Source organism: Ochlerotatus camptorhynchus, unplaced genomic scaffold (assembly GCF_037179485.1).
Source record: "Ochlerotatus camptorhynchus isolate MF236.1 unplaced genomic scaffold, CSIRO-AGI_Acam_v1.1 ptg000568l, whole genome shotgun sequence".
In the NCBI taxonomy this organism is placed as follows: domain Eukaryota; kingdom Metazoa; phylum Arthropoda; class Insecta; order Diptera; family Culicidae; genus Ochlerotatus; species Ochlerotatus camptorhynchus.
In genome coordinates, this window is record NW_027041049.1 from 510,286 (window position 1) to 524,536 (window position 14,251).

General features: G+C 38.9%; 1 protein-coding gene across 1 annotated transcript in view; it reads right to left on the reverse strand.

Moving 5' to 3' along the window:
* Positions 1–7,944: 7,944 nt before the first annotated feature.
* Positions 7,945–14,251, reverse strand: part of LOC135713555 (probable cytochrome P450 303a1) — a 64,928-nt gene continuing 58,621 nt past the window's right edge. The window contains exons 2-4 of the mRNA XM_065236678.1: positions 8,529–9,630; positions 8,344–8,461; positions 7,945–8,256 (exon numbers count right to left, since the gene is read on the reverse strand). Coding sequence (XP_065092750.1) covers positions 7,945–8,256; positions 8,344–8,461; positions 8,529–9,592 — 1,494 coding nt within the window. The 5' untranslated portion in view covers positions 9,593–9,630. The remainder of the gene's footprint in view (positions 8,257–8,343; positions 8,462–8,528; positions 9,631–14,251) is intronic.

Consider the following 14,251-nt stretch of genomic DNA (forward strand, 5'->3'; position numbering starts at 1 on the left):
AGCAGAAGCTAGCAAAATTGTTTTCTAGAGCGTTTACTCAACTTTTTCACAACCATTATTCAATTTACCAATCTCACTGAATAACAACAGCCAATAAACGCTAATGTCACTTTTACACACATCCTAATCAAATTTCAACTTGTAGCTGCAAAACAAAGCTAATAAAGTGAATATATTACTCATTTGATGGCTTCTACACAACCAACCACTCTTGCTGAATAACATAAACATCAAAAGTGCTTTTTCAACAACTAAACAACCTGTACTCAGCTTATAAACTGTGTTAGCGCTACTTTGGATGCATTTTTACAGTCAGCTAGGTTAATTTTTAGACGTGTGCAGTTTTACAGCTTCAACTCTGCTCCTTTACAAAGGTGAAGTAACTAGTCGAGAAAAGTGAGTCATGTGCACTATTATAAAGCCTCTACTAAGCGATTTTGTTGTAGGAGGACATGTTGATTTTTTTACATCAGTTCTAAGTGTTGGTGTAGAACAGTTGTTAGTGTCAAGGATTGCCAATGCGGTCGTCTCGAGTTTGATTCCAGATTTCCGGTGCAGGGTAAATAATTTGGTGGTGTTGCCTGTAACTAATTTGGATTAATTTGATTTACAGCAAACTGTAAACTCAATAAATTCCTTCATTAAAAAATATCGTAAACAATATTTAACCCGGCTTCAAGACAAAGCTGTGTAGTGATTATTGGATAACCGGGAAAAGGTTGAATAAGCGCCTTTCAAGTCCACACACAACTAAACAGCAGGATAACAGTTGTATATAAGTGTTAATGGATATGCAATAAAACCTTGTCCCAACCGTGCCAACAGCCATAAGTAGCTGACTAAGTTCGCCAGATTTGCTTGTATAGAGGTTGAGTAAAGGTTTTCTCATTTCGTACAACGTTTGAATACAACTTGAGGCTGTATAAATAAAATGAGTAAAGCGTTTACGTTGTGAAAATTGTTAGTTGGGTGGGTTCCAAATGCCGAGAATCCCACCACGCATGCTATCACGGGTTATTAAATATTAAACGTGAAGAACTACAATGGTAAGCATTTGCTGCGTCGCGGCCATTGGTCTTCTCGTTCATTTACCGGCAGATTGCTTCTTCCGATGAAATGCCGAATATGCACACAAAAAAACAAATATTGTAGCTCTAAAAATTATGCAATTTTATATTGAAAGTTTCGCAGATTTCGTAGTTTTAACTACGAAAATATTCAAAACGAAACTTTTTTTTTTCGTTCAAAAGTTTTTCTTTCACTTTCGACTTGTAATTTTAAAAGTGGATTTTTTTAAATAAAAATTGTATAACTGTCAAAAATACCTCTTAATTGCAAAGTTTTGGCAGCACTGCACCTTAGTTTTCTGCTAAAGTAAACAAGACGTAGCAGTGAGCAGCAGGAGTGCTTCCACTTGTCCAAATTTTTCTTCCGCCGGTTTATCTATGTCATTGGAATCGGTTCCTGCTACTAGCAGAGCGGTACACCACAACTCGAGCCACCACTAATTTCAACAAATTTCAAGTGTCATAGCAACCAACGAAATAAGCTCAGTGTGCCTGAATGATCAGCGAGCAAGGGTTCCGCAAGTGTGACGTCCGGCTCGAACAAACATGCATTCTGATCCTGACAATTGGAACTGCTTATGGATCAACGCCACGAAATAGCTTCTGGAAATGTCGAAAGGTGCAATAAGTAAGAATAGATTTTAAAACCCTCACCGTCAGGAAATAAAACAGTTTTTGTTGTATTTTTGCAGAAAAAAAACGAGCTTATTTCAACGGAAAAGGTAGGTTGTGAATCGGGAAGCGTACACGGCTAACAAGCTGCTGATTCAGCCACGCTTGAGGCAGGAAGAAAATTCTCCGATGTACAACCCAATTGAGAAGCATACCAGGACGTTTATTCTAAGAAACTCGACTTCGAGCGAATCAGTCCGTAGAAAGGAAATCTTTGGAGGATTCCAAGGCCACTGCACCGACGCTTTAGGAAACCGGGTGGACGAAATGGTCCCAATAGAGGATGTCCGCAGCATCAGCTGATGAGATCAAATTCTTTCGGATAAATCAGACGGATGACCAGAGCAGCTTAGTCCGGAACCAGATAACGGAATCCAGTTTTAATGTAAATAAAATATATTTAGTAATAAATCATTTGAATAGTAATAATTTTTAATGTAATACAAATTAGGTCTTAAAATGAAAATTATACTGTAAAAATTAAAATACTTGTTTTTAAATTGAAAATATATATTTTTACGATCCGAAATACCATTCTTTCGTATTAAAAGTTGTTTTAATTAAAAATATCTAATCCGCTTTTAATTTCAACACTCCCACGCTTTCCATTTGACAGTACAACAATTCATTTTGAAAGTTTTAACTTTTAAAAGTAGGGAGCAAACAACTTTTGAATTAACAGTTGACTGAGTTTTGTTTTGAATGCTGAAGACTTTCTACCAAAAAGAACCAACGCAAACTTTTAATTTCACCAATGCTTTTTTTAATTTTATTAACGATAATTTTTTGTGTGTGTCGATAAATAATATAAACATTGCCATCTGTCACCTGGCTTTCAAATTCAAAAAATCGTTTTAGTGTTTTCGGCGTACTTATTGCTTGCATAATAAGGAATAAGTGCACCGAACACACCAAGACGATTAGACGGAAACTCGCAATTTTATCACACTTTTTAATAGTTTCCAGTTTGGTGTGAAATGCGAACTATGCTAGCTTGGAATGTTTTCAACCTCTCTGTGCTAATCTAATAGTCCTTAACTAACTATTATCGGTACAGCTCTAAACCGGACTAACTCACTAGCAACAATCCATTTTACTCTCGTTCTATTCATTATACATAGTATCGGAAGTTATAGCACATCATTATGCGATTACAGAGTGCACTACTTCCGAAACTTTGTGTAAAGTACAAAACTAGTGTAAAATCGATTGTACCGATAATATTGTAAATGTCTTCACCGTCGTCTGTTACCCAGCAAAACAAACACGCCGGTTACAATATCTTCAATAATATTAATACCGCATCGAGTACCGCATAACCGACAGATTCCCACTCCAGGATCCACAAATTAGATACGCTTACCAGCAGTATCGCCACCACGATGCACCAGTACCGGTTATTAGTTTTACCTGTCAGCGCATTCCACCCTGGATAGTGACTGCCCTAGGAGGCCAACTCAATGAAAACAGCCTCTTCCTCTTAATACTTACCTTTCCCAACTCCGGTTACTGTGCCATACAATCCTCCGGTCCACTCCGCGATTTTCACGGTAGTCCTCATAGGAAAAAAATACAGCCGTGCCAGTTCTCCGGGCGCTCGATCTTGATTATCGGTCCAAAGTCTAAAAAACACAGTCGCAAAGTGAAAGCTTGAAATTTTCACTATTCTTTTAATCTAGACCAACAATTTAAATAGGCAGAACAACCAAACGTAAACAATGCAATGGCTTTAAACACAAATTTCTCGAGAATCAAAACACACGCACACAAACTAACAATTGCATTCGATGAAGGAAGTTTTCTCTTTCAGATGCTGGAATTAGATTATGTGAATGTGTTTTGATTCTCCGGAAATTTGCGTTTAAAGCCATTGTTTAAGTTTGGTTGTTCCGCCTATTTCAATTGTTGGTCTAGAAATGCTCGTTTGTTCACACTCTGCGATCGGAGCGCGAAGTTTGACACTTGATGCTCTAGCAGAGTGTAAGCGAACAAGCATACAATTTTTATGCTTGTTCGCTTACTCTGCTAGAACCCGAGCGTCAAGTGTCAAACTTCGTGCTCGGAAGGCAGAGTGTAAACAAACGAGCATAAATTCCACCACATAGATGGTCTAACGACGTCTATCCAGCCATACAAAAAATTTCTAACGTTAGTCTCACGTTAGACTAACATGTTAGATCGAAAAGAGCTGTAACGTCTAACAGAATGTGTCATATCAGTCTAATATTAGACGAACATTAGACTAACGTTAGACCAAATGTTAGTCTAATGGTCTAACGTGTTAGACTAACGTTAGACTCATGTTAGACTAACCTTCCGTGCTGGGTAGTGTTGTTAGTTTGTGTGGGCGTATTCGGTTCGCGTGAAAAGGCCTTAACAAGTTTTGTGTACAAAAGTTGATAGGCCCATTTCAAATGTTACGCGAGTATTATTGATGTGTTCATTTTTAGTAAACAGGGCCCCGCTGTTGTGTCACTTTTTGTCGAGTGAGTGAACTCAAATCCATCCGTGCACTCGTCTATACGAGCTCGAAACGAGCTGTAACGTCTAACAAAATGTGTCATATCAGTCTAATATTAGACGAACATTAGACCACAAACGAAGTGACAGACGGAGCGGCTCGAAAACTTTGGTGACTAACCAACTATTTCAATTTTTCAGTGTACCACATGGCAACACCACTACTACTGGATTGTACCACATGGCAACACTACTACTGGATTGTACTAGCATTTTCACCAAATGTATTAGAATGTTTTGGTTCTATCTCTTTCACTCTACTCAAAACTGAAATGCATAAAAAAATGAGAAAATGATACGCACTCTTTGCACACTGTCAAAGAATCATGTATATAATTGATGCTATTGGCTTTGACGGCGAATCTATATAGCTCTTTACTCCTATGGTAAAATCCATAAGCAAACGTCAGACTGTGCGTGAAATTTACTTCCAAAAACGAAGAGGTTCGCAAGTGGTGCTACAATTTATGTTTCCCAACAGCGAACTTCCTGTTTTGTCGGCTTTTCCTCGAGTAAATAGTTCTTGGCGCAGGATCAAAATTTCTATCCCATTTTTTGCGGTTTTCGTCCTTTGATTCCCGAAGGAGTTCCTGCAGAGCGGTTGATGATAATAATTATTAATTATTAATTGTGAAAGGGAGCTTCCTCCGTTTTGTTGTTTTTATGCTGCAGTTGAAAGTTATCGGTGTATTTATTTTGGCTTGATGACCATCAACGTATCGGAGTGTCGTAATCTACGAGTAGCAAGCTACGAACACCTCCTGATCCATGTCGATAAGCCAATGCTAATGTTCCACCCAAGCCACATACGCACCCAAGCCGAGCATCGTCATCGATAGGGCCAAAGGACCACTCCTACAAATGAGGTTAATGTTCCGTTCCACCTACACTGCGGCAACCGCAACCGACATGACAAGACGTGCCCCTATAATGACCTGTGTTGCCGAAGTAATTGATACCAAACATCGTTATCGAAGATTAAGGAAAGAACCGACGACGATGTTCTAATTAACAGTCAATAAAATTAAAGTGCCAGTCGGAAGCAGCACGTTGTGTATCGCTCGAACAATAACTCCGCAGGTGAAAGACGTTGTCAAATTTACTTCGATTTTTGACCCGGCCTCGAAGCTACCGTTTCCGTATCGATACCGATCGGTCGTTAGAGTCTAAAGCTAGCCCATTAGTTTCTATCCCACAGCTCGTTCTCTACCAGGAGAACGGGACGGACCACGACGACGGGGAGAAACCACATTCGGACCGACCACTGATACACATGTTCGCCATTGCCACTCTGATGTTGCTGCTGCCTATTAATTTGGTAATAAATCAAGCTGAACATTGCATTAGGTCCTAAGTAACATTGATCGATTATCTTCGTCGACTTTCTCTTTCGTAAATAACTTTATCACATTATTGATGTGTTTGTCGTATTAGATGCTAGACAAAAGCTTCTTTTATCGATCTGTGTGCCGGGGAATGTCTTTACATGGCCGTGGTGATGCAAAGAAAAATTCAACGAAGAGAATCTGTCAATGTTACTTAGGACATAATGCAATGTTCAGCTTGAAATCACTAATTCAATTACACAAACCCACTTCATCTGGCCCGTTTCAATCGGATGGTGGGGGAATGGGGGTTGAATGCGAGAGGCTCCCAAACATACAAAATTTGCTCTTTCATTATCACGATGTTCTTATGCATAATCTAGTGTGACGTAACGTTGGACCATGCGTGAGAACACCGTGAGAACAAAGGAGTCGACTACATTCTTTCTGCCGCACCTATAGTACCGGACACGGTTCCCGCGCTGAATGTTCCTTACTTTCTCACTCTAATCAAAATTTCCTTCGATGAGTGAGAAAACAGCACACCGTCAACGCGAGTTGCCAGATCATTGCACACAAAACCAACTTGAATTAATTCAAATCAAAAATACTAGCGAACCTGGCGGTGACCGGCGGAAAGTGGTCTAAAATTCTATTACAGAGAACCACATTATTTTAATTAATTTCTTCGGAGAAAGTCGTCTGTAACTTCGTTTGTGATTAGACTAACGTTAGACCAAATGTTAGTCTAATAGTCTAACGTGTTAGACTAACGTTAGACTAACCTTCCGTGCTGGGTTTACTCAAACATTATCGAGGCAAATAATTGACCACTTGTCAAGCAGTTTTGGCGTGACTTTCTACCAGCGATTTCACAAAACTGGACCAAATAATTTCTATTTTTTTATTGGAAGATTACCGCAAAAGCTCAACGCAGATGTCGCCACTGCATGATGATGATAATGTTGACAGACTGCATATAAAATTCGTGAAAGTTAGCATTAAATCATAATTTTCATCAAGCCTGCGTGAAATCCTTCCAATATAACATTCGAATTGAAGAAGAAAACGTTTTTACGATCAGACTGATGTGCAGCTTTGACTTTTCCAGGTGAACTTTCATAAGATATATTCATTTCATTTCACGGCTCCATGAATGCTGCATCGTAAATATGATGGTAAACAGAAGTAAATTGCTCAATTACTCAAAATAAAGATGATTTGTCATCTTGTTATCACTTTGAAGACCATCTAGCACTATTTTATAGTATGGTGCGTGTTGAGTAAATCAAGCTCCGGTGCATTTTTCGTCAAAAATTGTGAGTATCAATATGTTTGCTTAAAAAAGGCCAAAATGAGCATTTATTGAATTTTGGCGTCCCATACAACCAATTCTCAATTACCACCAGCATGATACAACCTTTCCTAAGTAAATTCACTTAATTTCCACTTTCATCTTAGTGAAAATCGCACATATTAACTATTTTCTGAAAAATGCAGCTGCGCAGGAGGTAACCTCTCCCTGTGGGTGCAAACTTGTTATGCATAATTTGCCATGAAAACAACTCCGATCCATACCGAAATAATAACAAATAGTTTTCAAACACGTTTTCTTACACGATTCAAGCAAAAGTTTCCACGGGAAATTATTAGTTTTTCTTAATGGACCAATTTGCCCCAAAAAGCGTCTGTTTTACTTGGAAAATTTGGAATCTATCCTCCTTCTAGTAGTTCTCACTTCGAAATGTAGGTGGCGAAAGCTTGGAAAAGTTTCACTGCAAGCCGCCAATTAAACGCTCAAATGTTGGCTACTTTTCTCGAGGTTCTAGAAGAAAAAATCTCAAAATAATGTGCCCTAATTAATTATATGATTTGAGTAGTAGCTATACTAAAGATCCGAGAGATGTCGCCCCTTCAGTGGTAGGAAAATATTTTTTGCAGTATGGAGAATATCAGAAAATCCACGATTTGTGATTAAGCATGCTTTCACAGAAGGAAAGAAATAAACGAGTGTTTACCTTATCACCATAGTAATGTACTCGTGCAATTTTTGTGCATCTAAATCTGCTCATAAAGACGATAATGAATAAAAACTGAAAATTTTCATGCATTTCCAAATGGTTTCCTACCATTTCCATACATTCGAAAGTGAATGGCCCTCTGAATGTGGATGATGTCAAAAACAACAAAACATTTCGGTTTGCTCGCGCTTGAAACTGATCGCGCATTTAACCACAGTGGGTTTTTACGAAACACCGTGAGGGAAGTTAATCGGATGAATAATGTGGATGGACTGAGCTCAAGTCTTTTAAGCGCATTTCTATTACACTACTATTATATATTATAGTCTTCTGCTGATGTCATCGAGGAACAATCAAAGCTGTGTATTGCCGTACACTCGGCGTGGCTCCATCAATAGGTTCATCCGATGGAATCGCCTCACCTTCCGGAACTAAGAAATTAAATGATTGAAAAAGAGTGGTGATGAAAAGGAAAAGATTGGATCTTCCCATCATTTCGCCCATGCACCGATGCCTGCCAACACCAAACGGATGGAAATCAGGAGGAACAACAATTTTTCCATCTTTCAAAAATCGTTCTGGTTTGAAAATATGGGGCTCTTTCCAATCATTTAACATCATACCGCGGAACATTCCCACCAGCATTGTATCCTAAAAATAGAGAAATCATGTAAACCATGGCCACACTATTACATTGCAAATGGTAAAGTATTATGTTTATGTTTATTAAAATGTTACTTTTGGAATGTTATATCCACATAATTTAGTGTCTCGTAGAGCTCGATGGGGAATACCAAAGGTATTTGCCATGAACATCCGTAAAGCTTCCAATACCACAGCTTCACAGTATGGCAAACTGAAATTAGATTATAATTGCTAGTTAGAGGTATAGAAAACTTATTAATCTACTTGTAATTACTAACTTTACTCTGTCTTCGAGTGTAGGGAGTCGTTCTCGACCAATGACTTCATCTATTTCCGTTTGTAATTTTTGTTGTGTTTCGCGTTGTCTTACTAGATGCAAAAAAGCGAAACCAAGTGTTTTTGTAGTAGTTTCCGAACCAGCGATGAACATGTCTAGACAGACGGCCAATAGTTGCTCTTGAGAAAAACTGTCAGGAATACCTTTATTTGACTGCAAAATCTTCAGATATACTTCCATCAGGTCACGGGGTTCGTCGGTATAGTTGAACTTTTTTTTATGGTTCTCTACTTCAGCTCCAATGAATTTATGCATTAGGTCATGAATTTCTACAAATTGTTTGTATCCAGAGAATTTGGGTGCGAAAAATCGTATGAATGGAAAGTGGCTAAAAAGCGCACCCATCATATCAATATTTGCGAATAGTTCGTGCAATAACGATTGAAGATATTTAAGATCCTTATTTTCTCTGGTATATCTGATTCCAGCCATCATCAGCCAAAGTGTATTCAGAATATAGACAGAAAATACACCTTGCATCTGCACAAGAGCACTACCATTTCCTGCTTCTACCATTGCACGAAAATCAGTGTACACATGTTCAGCTTCATTTTCAATTATTTCTGACATACCTTTTCTCGCAAATCCAAATTCTTTTAAATGCCGCACTATGAAGCGCCGCTGTTCCTGCCAAAATTCTTCATCCGTCAGTAAAACACCTCTTCGTAATCCCCACGTTCTTGTTTCATAAAATATTCCTGTTGGTCTACCATCAAGATCTTCATTGCTCATCATTTCACGCAACGATTCCCCAGATATGGCCATTACTGTCATGTCTTTGCCAACTTTAAAACCGATCACACCGTTATGTTTATAATTGGAAGCTATCAGGTTAATGGCTTTGCACAACATGCCAGTGTTCTGTCGAGCACGTGCTATCTGTAATGCGCTTCCTATGATGGGGTACCATTTTGGACCGGGTGGAAAATTTGGAGGTTTTATGCTGTCTAAATATAAAAATATCAAAAACACTAGGGTAAAACATACAATGTAAAACCAGAACATTGATTTTCGATGCTTGTCCTAATGGTCCAAAACAGAATCTGTGAATGAACAAAAAAAAAACATTTTAACATTTCAATTTTTATTAAAAAAAATAAGAAACTTGATGCACACTCAGAAACATTACTAAACAACGAAAGATTAAAATTTAATCATTTTGTGATTAATATCTTGTACAGACATACAAAGTTCACTGTTGTACTACCATTGTACCTCTATGATTGTACTGCTTTAAGCTAGTACCACAAATTGTACGTTTTGAGGTACTGGATTAAAGAAGTACAACGGTACTAATTTGTATGTCTGTCTGTTGTATAATCAATACATTGATTCTCACATTGATTGGATTAAAATTTACTTCAAAATTATACCAACCGGTGGCAACTAGGAATACTCAGAGGGAGAGATAGGCGGAGAAAACAAAATACAATTCGGTAGCAGGGATTTGTTCCTAACTTATCTTGCAACCCTTGCTAGAAGCTATATGGCGGCCTGTTTGTATGAATAAATGTATCCTTCACTGTGCTTTTTGACACTATCTGGATGTTCGGATTTTGAAGGCCGGCGCACAATAGATACGTTTTCAGGTTTTTTGACAGTTAGCCCATGCATTATCTGTCAAAAAACCCGAAAACGTATCTATTGTGCGCCGGCCTTGACCCCTCCCTTTCCCGCTTCCAGGAACAGAAGAAAATGGAACAATATACGCCCTCCAGTTAGTGTCAAAAATGACAGTGAAGGATACATTTATTCATACAAACAGGTCGCCATTACCGAGCATGGAAAGCTGGATTGGTTCCAAGTAAATTTATTTGTCGTTAATCAGTGTAGACCGTTTTACCACAAACGAAGTGACAGACGACTAACTGGCGAAGAAATCAATTAAAATAATGTGGTTCGCTGTAATAGAATTTTCTTAGAAGCTTGTGCCATCATCCACCAGATGGGATAGTATTTTTGTTTTGGTTTTGCACAAAGTTGATTTTGTGTACAATGATTCTTTGACAGTGTGCAAAGAGTGCGCAACCGGTGAACCACAAACGAAGTGACAGACGGAGCGGCTCGAAAACTTTGGTGACTAACCTGCTATTTCAATTTTTCAGTGTACCACATGGCAACACCACTACTACTGGATTGTACCACATGGCAACACTACTACTGGATTGTACTAGCATTTTCACCAAATGTATTAGAATGTTTTGGTTCTATCTCTTTCACTCTACTCAAAACTGAAATGCATAAAAAAATGACAAAATGATACGCACTCTTTGCACACTGTCAAAGAATCATGTATATAATTGATGCTATTGGCTTTGACGGCGAATCTATATAGCTCTTTACTCCTATGGTAAAATCCATAAGCAAACGTCAGACTGTGCTTGAAATTTACTTCCAAAAATGAAGAGGTTCGCAAGTGGTGCTACAATTTATGTTTCCCAACAGCGAACTTCCTGTTTTGTCGGCTTTTCCTCGAGTAAATAGTTCTTGGAGCAGGATCAAAATTTCTATCCCATTTTTTGCGGTTTTCGTCCTTTGATCCCCGAAGGAGTTCCTGCAGAGCGGTTGATGATAATAATTATTAATTATTAATTGTGAAAGGGAGCTTCCTCCGTTTTGTTGTTTTTATGCTGCAGTTGAAAGTTATCGGTGTATTTATTTTGGCTTGATGACCATCAACGTATCGGAGTGTCGTAATCTACGAGTAGCAAGCTACGAACACCTCCCGATCCATGTCGATAAGCCAATGCTAATGTTCCACCCAAGCCACATACGCACCCAAGCCGAGCATCGTCATCGATAGGGCCAAAGGACCACTCCTACAAATGAGGTTAATGTTCCGTTCCACCTACACTGCGGCAACCGCAACCGACATGACAAGACGTGCCCCTATAATGACCTGTGTTGCCGAAGTAATTGATACCAAACATCGTTATCGAAGATTAAGGAAAGAACCGACGACGATGTTCTAATTAACAGTCAATAAAATTAAAGTGCCAGTCGGAAGCAGCACGTTGTGTATCGCTCGAACAATAACTCCGCAGGTGAAAGACGTTGTCAAATTTACTTCGATTTTTGACCCGGCCTCGAAGCTACCGTTTCCGTGTCGATACCGATCGGTCGATAGAGTCTAAAGCTAGCCCATTAGTTTCTATCCCACAGCTCGTTCTCTACCAGGAGAACGGGACGGACCACGACGACGGGGAGAAACCACAGTCGGACCGACCACTGATACACATGTTCGCCATTGCCACTCTGATGTTGCTGCTGCCGGTTATTTTGCTAATAAATCAAGCTGAACATTGCATTAGGTCCTAAGTAACATTGATCGATTATCTTCGTCGACTTTCTCTTTCGTAAATAACTTTATCACATAACCGTTTATTGATGTGTTTGTCATATTAGATGCTAGACAAAAGCTTCTTTTATCGATCTGTGTGCTAAAAATACCGGGGAATGTCTTTACATGGCCGTGGTGATGCAAAGAAAAATTCAACGAAGAGAATCTGTCAATGTTACTTAGGACATAATGCAATGTTCAGCTTGAAATCACTAATTCAATTACACAAACCCACTTCATCTGGCCCGTTTCAATCGGATGGTGGGGGAATGGGGGTTGAATGCGAGAGGCTCCCAAACATACAAACTTTGCTCTTTCATTATCACGATGTTCTTATGCATAATCTAGTGTGACGTAACGTTGGACCATGCGTAAGAACACCGTGAGAACAAAGGAGTCGACTACATTCTTTCTGCCGCACCTATAGTACCGCACACGGTTCCCGCGCTGAATGTTCCTTACTTTCTCACTCTAATCAAAATTTCCTTCGATGAGTGAGAAAACAGCACACCGTCAACGCGAGTTGCCAGATCATTGCACACAAAACCAACTTGAATTAATTCAAATCAAAAATACTAGCGAACCTGGCGGTGACCGGCGGAAAGTGGTCTAAAATTCTATTACAGAGAACCACATTATTTTAATTAATTTCTTCGGAGAAAGTCGTCTGTAACTTCGTTTGTGCGGTGAACACTCGTGTTTATTTCAGTTACCGTGTGGACGTAATTTGTGATGAGCCCCGGTCCCTTTCAAATTGTATCATTATTTATGTACGGTTCATATATTTGAAATGACGTTTCACATTCATCTAGTGATGGCCGATTTTTATTCGAATTATCGATTAATCGATTAACGAACCGAAAAGTAAAATATTTGCAATCGGTTATATCATGCCGATATAAGCATTAACTTCTCCAGAGGATCATCACCGATCGTTTCAAACATGTGCTGCACTCTCATTGGTGGAAAAATGGCAGCACAGCGAACAAAAAAAATCGATTAGTTGTTAATCGAGTAATTAAAAAATGGAACACCTCTGATTTTGGTGTGTTTGTTTTGATATAAATGAGCGCAAAATTTCATCTCTACCGAGGGGGCAGCAAAACCATAAAATTACCTTGAATACGAGGGGTATTCAATGGATGAAAGGGACCGTGAAAGAGGACACTAAAATAGAAAGTTTTTCTTCCGACAGTTTCATCTTAGTATTCATCTTTGAGAACACCGTGAGAACAAAGGAGTCGACTACATTCTTTCTGCCGCACCTATAGTACCGCACACGGTTCCCGCGCTGAATGTTCCTTACTTTCTCACTCTAATCAAAGTTTCCTTCGATGAGTGAGAAAACAGCACACCGTCAACGCGAGTTGCCAGATCATTGCACACAAAACCAACTTGAATTAATTCAAATCAAAAATACTAGCGAACCTGGCGGTGACCGGCGGAAAGTGGTCTAAAATTCTATTACAGAGAACCACATTATTTTAATTAATTTCTTCGGAGAAAGTCGTCTGTAACTTCGTTTGTGCGGTGAACACTCGTGTTTATTTCAGTTACCGTGTGGACGTAATTTGTGATGAGCCCCGGTCCCTTTCAAATTGTATCATTATTTATGTACGGTTCATATATTTGAAATGACGTTTCACATTCATCTAGTGATGGCCGATTTTTATTCGAATTATCGATTAATCGATTAACGAACCGAAAAGTAAAATATTTGCAATCGGTTATATCAACAATCAATACGAAACTAACGATTTTAAATTGGCTCACCACTTTAGTAGCCTATTGGTCCCAAGCAAACGATTAACGTACCCTATTCTAGTCGAAATTCTAGTACTACGCAATGTTTGTTTTGATTCGCTATGAAAGTTTGACAGATAAAATGAGGGGTTATTGGTTTTTCCTATGTTTCGAGGGGTGATTCGACAAGCTTGGGACCGAAGATAGTACCAGAGGTGAGCCAAAAAGTTGAGCACGTTTCTTCGGGACCTACTTGTCTTAGAGTTACCTCTATGGTTATATCATGCCGATATAAGCATTAACTTCTCCAGAGGATCATCACCGATCGTTTCAAACATGTGCTGCACTCTCATTGGTGGAAAAATGGCAGCACAGCGAACAAAAAAAATCGATTAGTTGTTAATCGAGTAATTAAAAAATGGAACACCTCTGATTTTGGTGTGTTTGTTTTGATATAAATGAGCGCAAAATTTCATCTCTACCGAGGGGGCAGCAAAACCATAAAATTACCTTGAATACGAGGGGTATTCAATGGATGAAAGGGACCGTGAAAGAGGACACTAAAATAGAAAGTTTTTCTT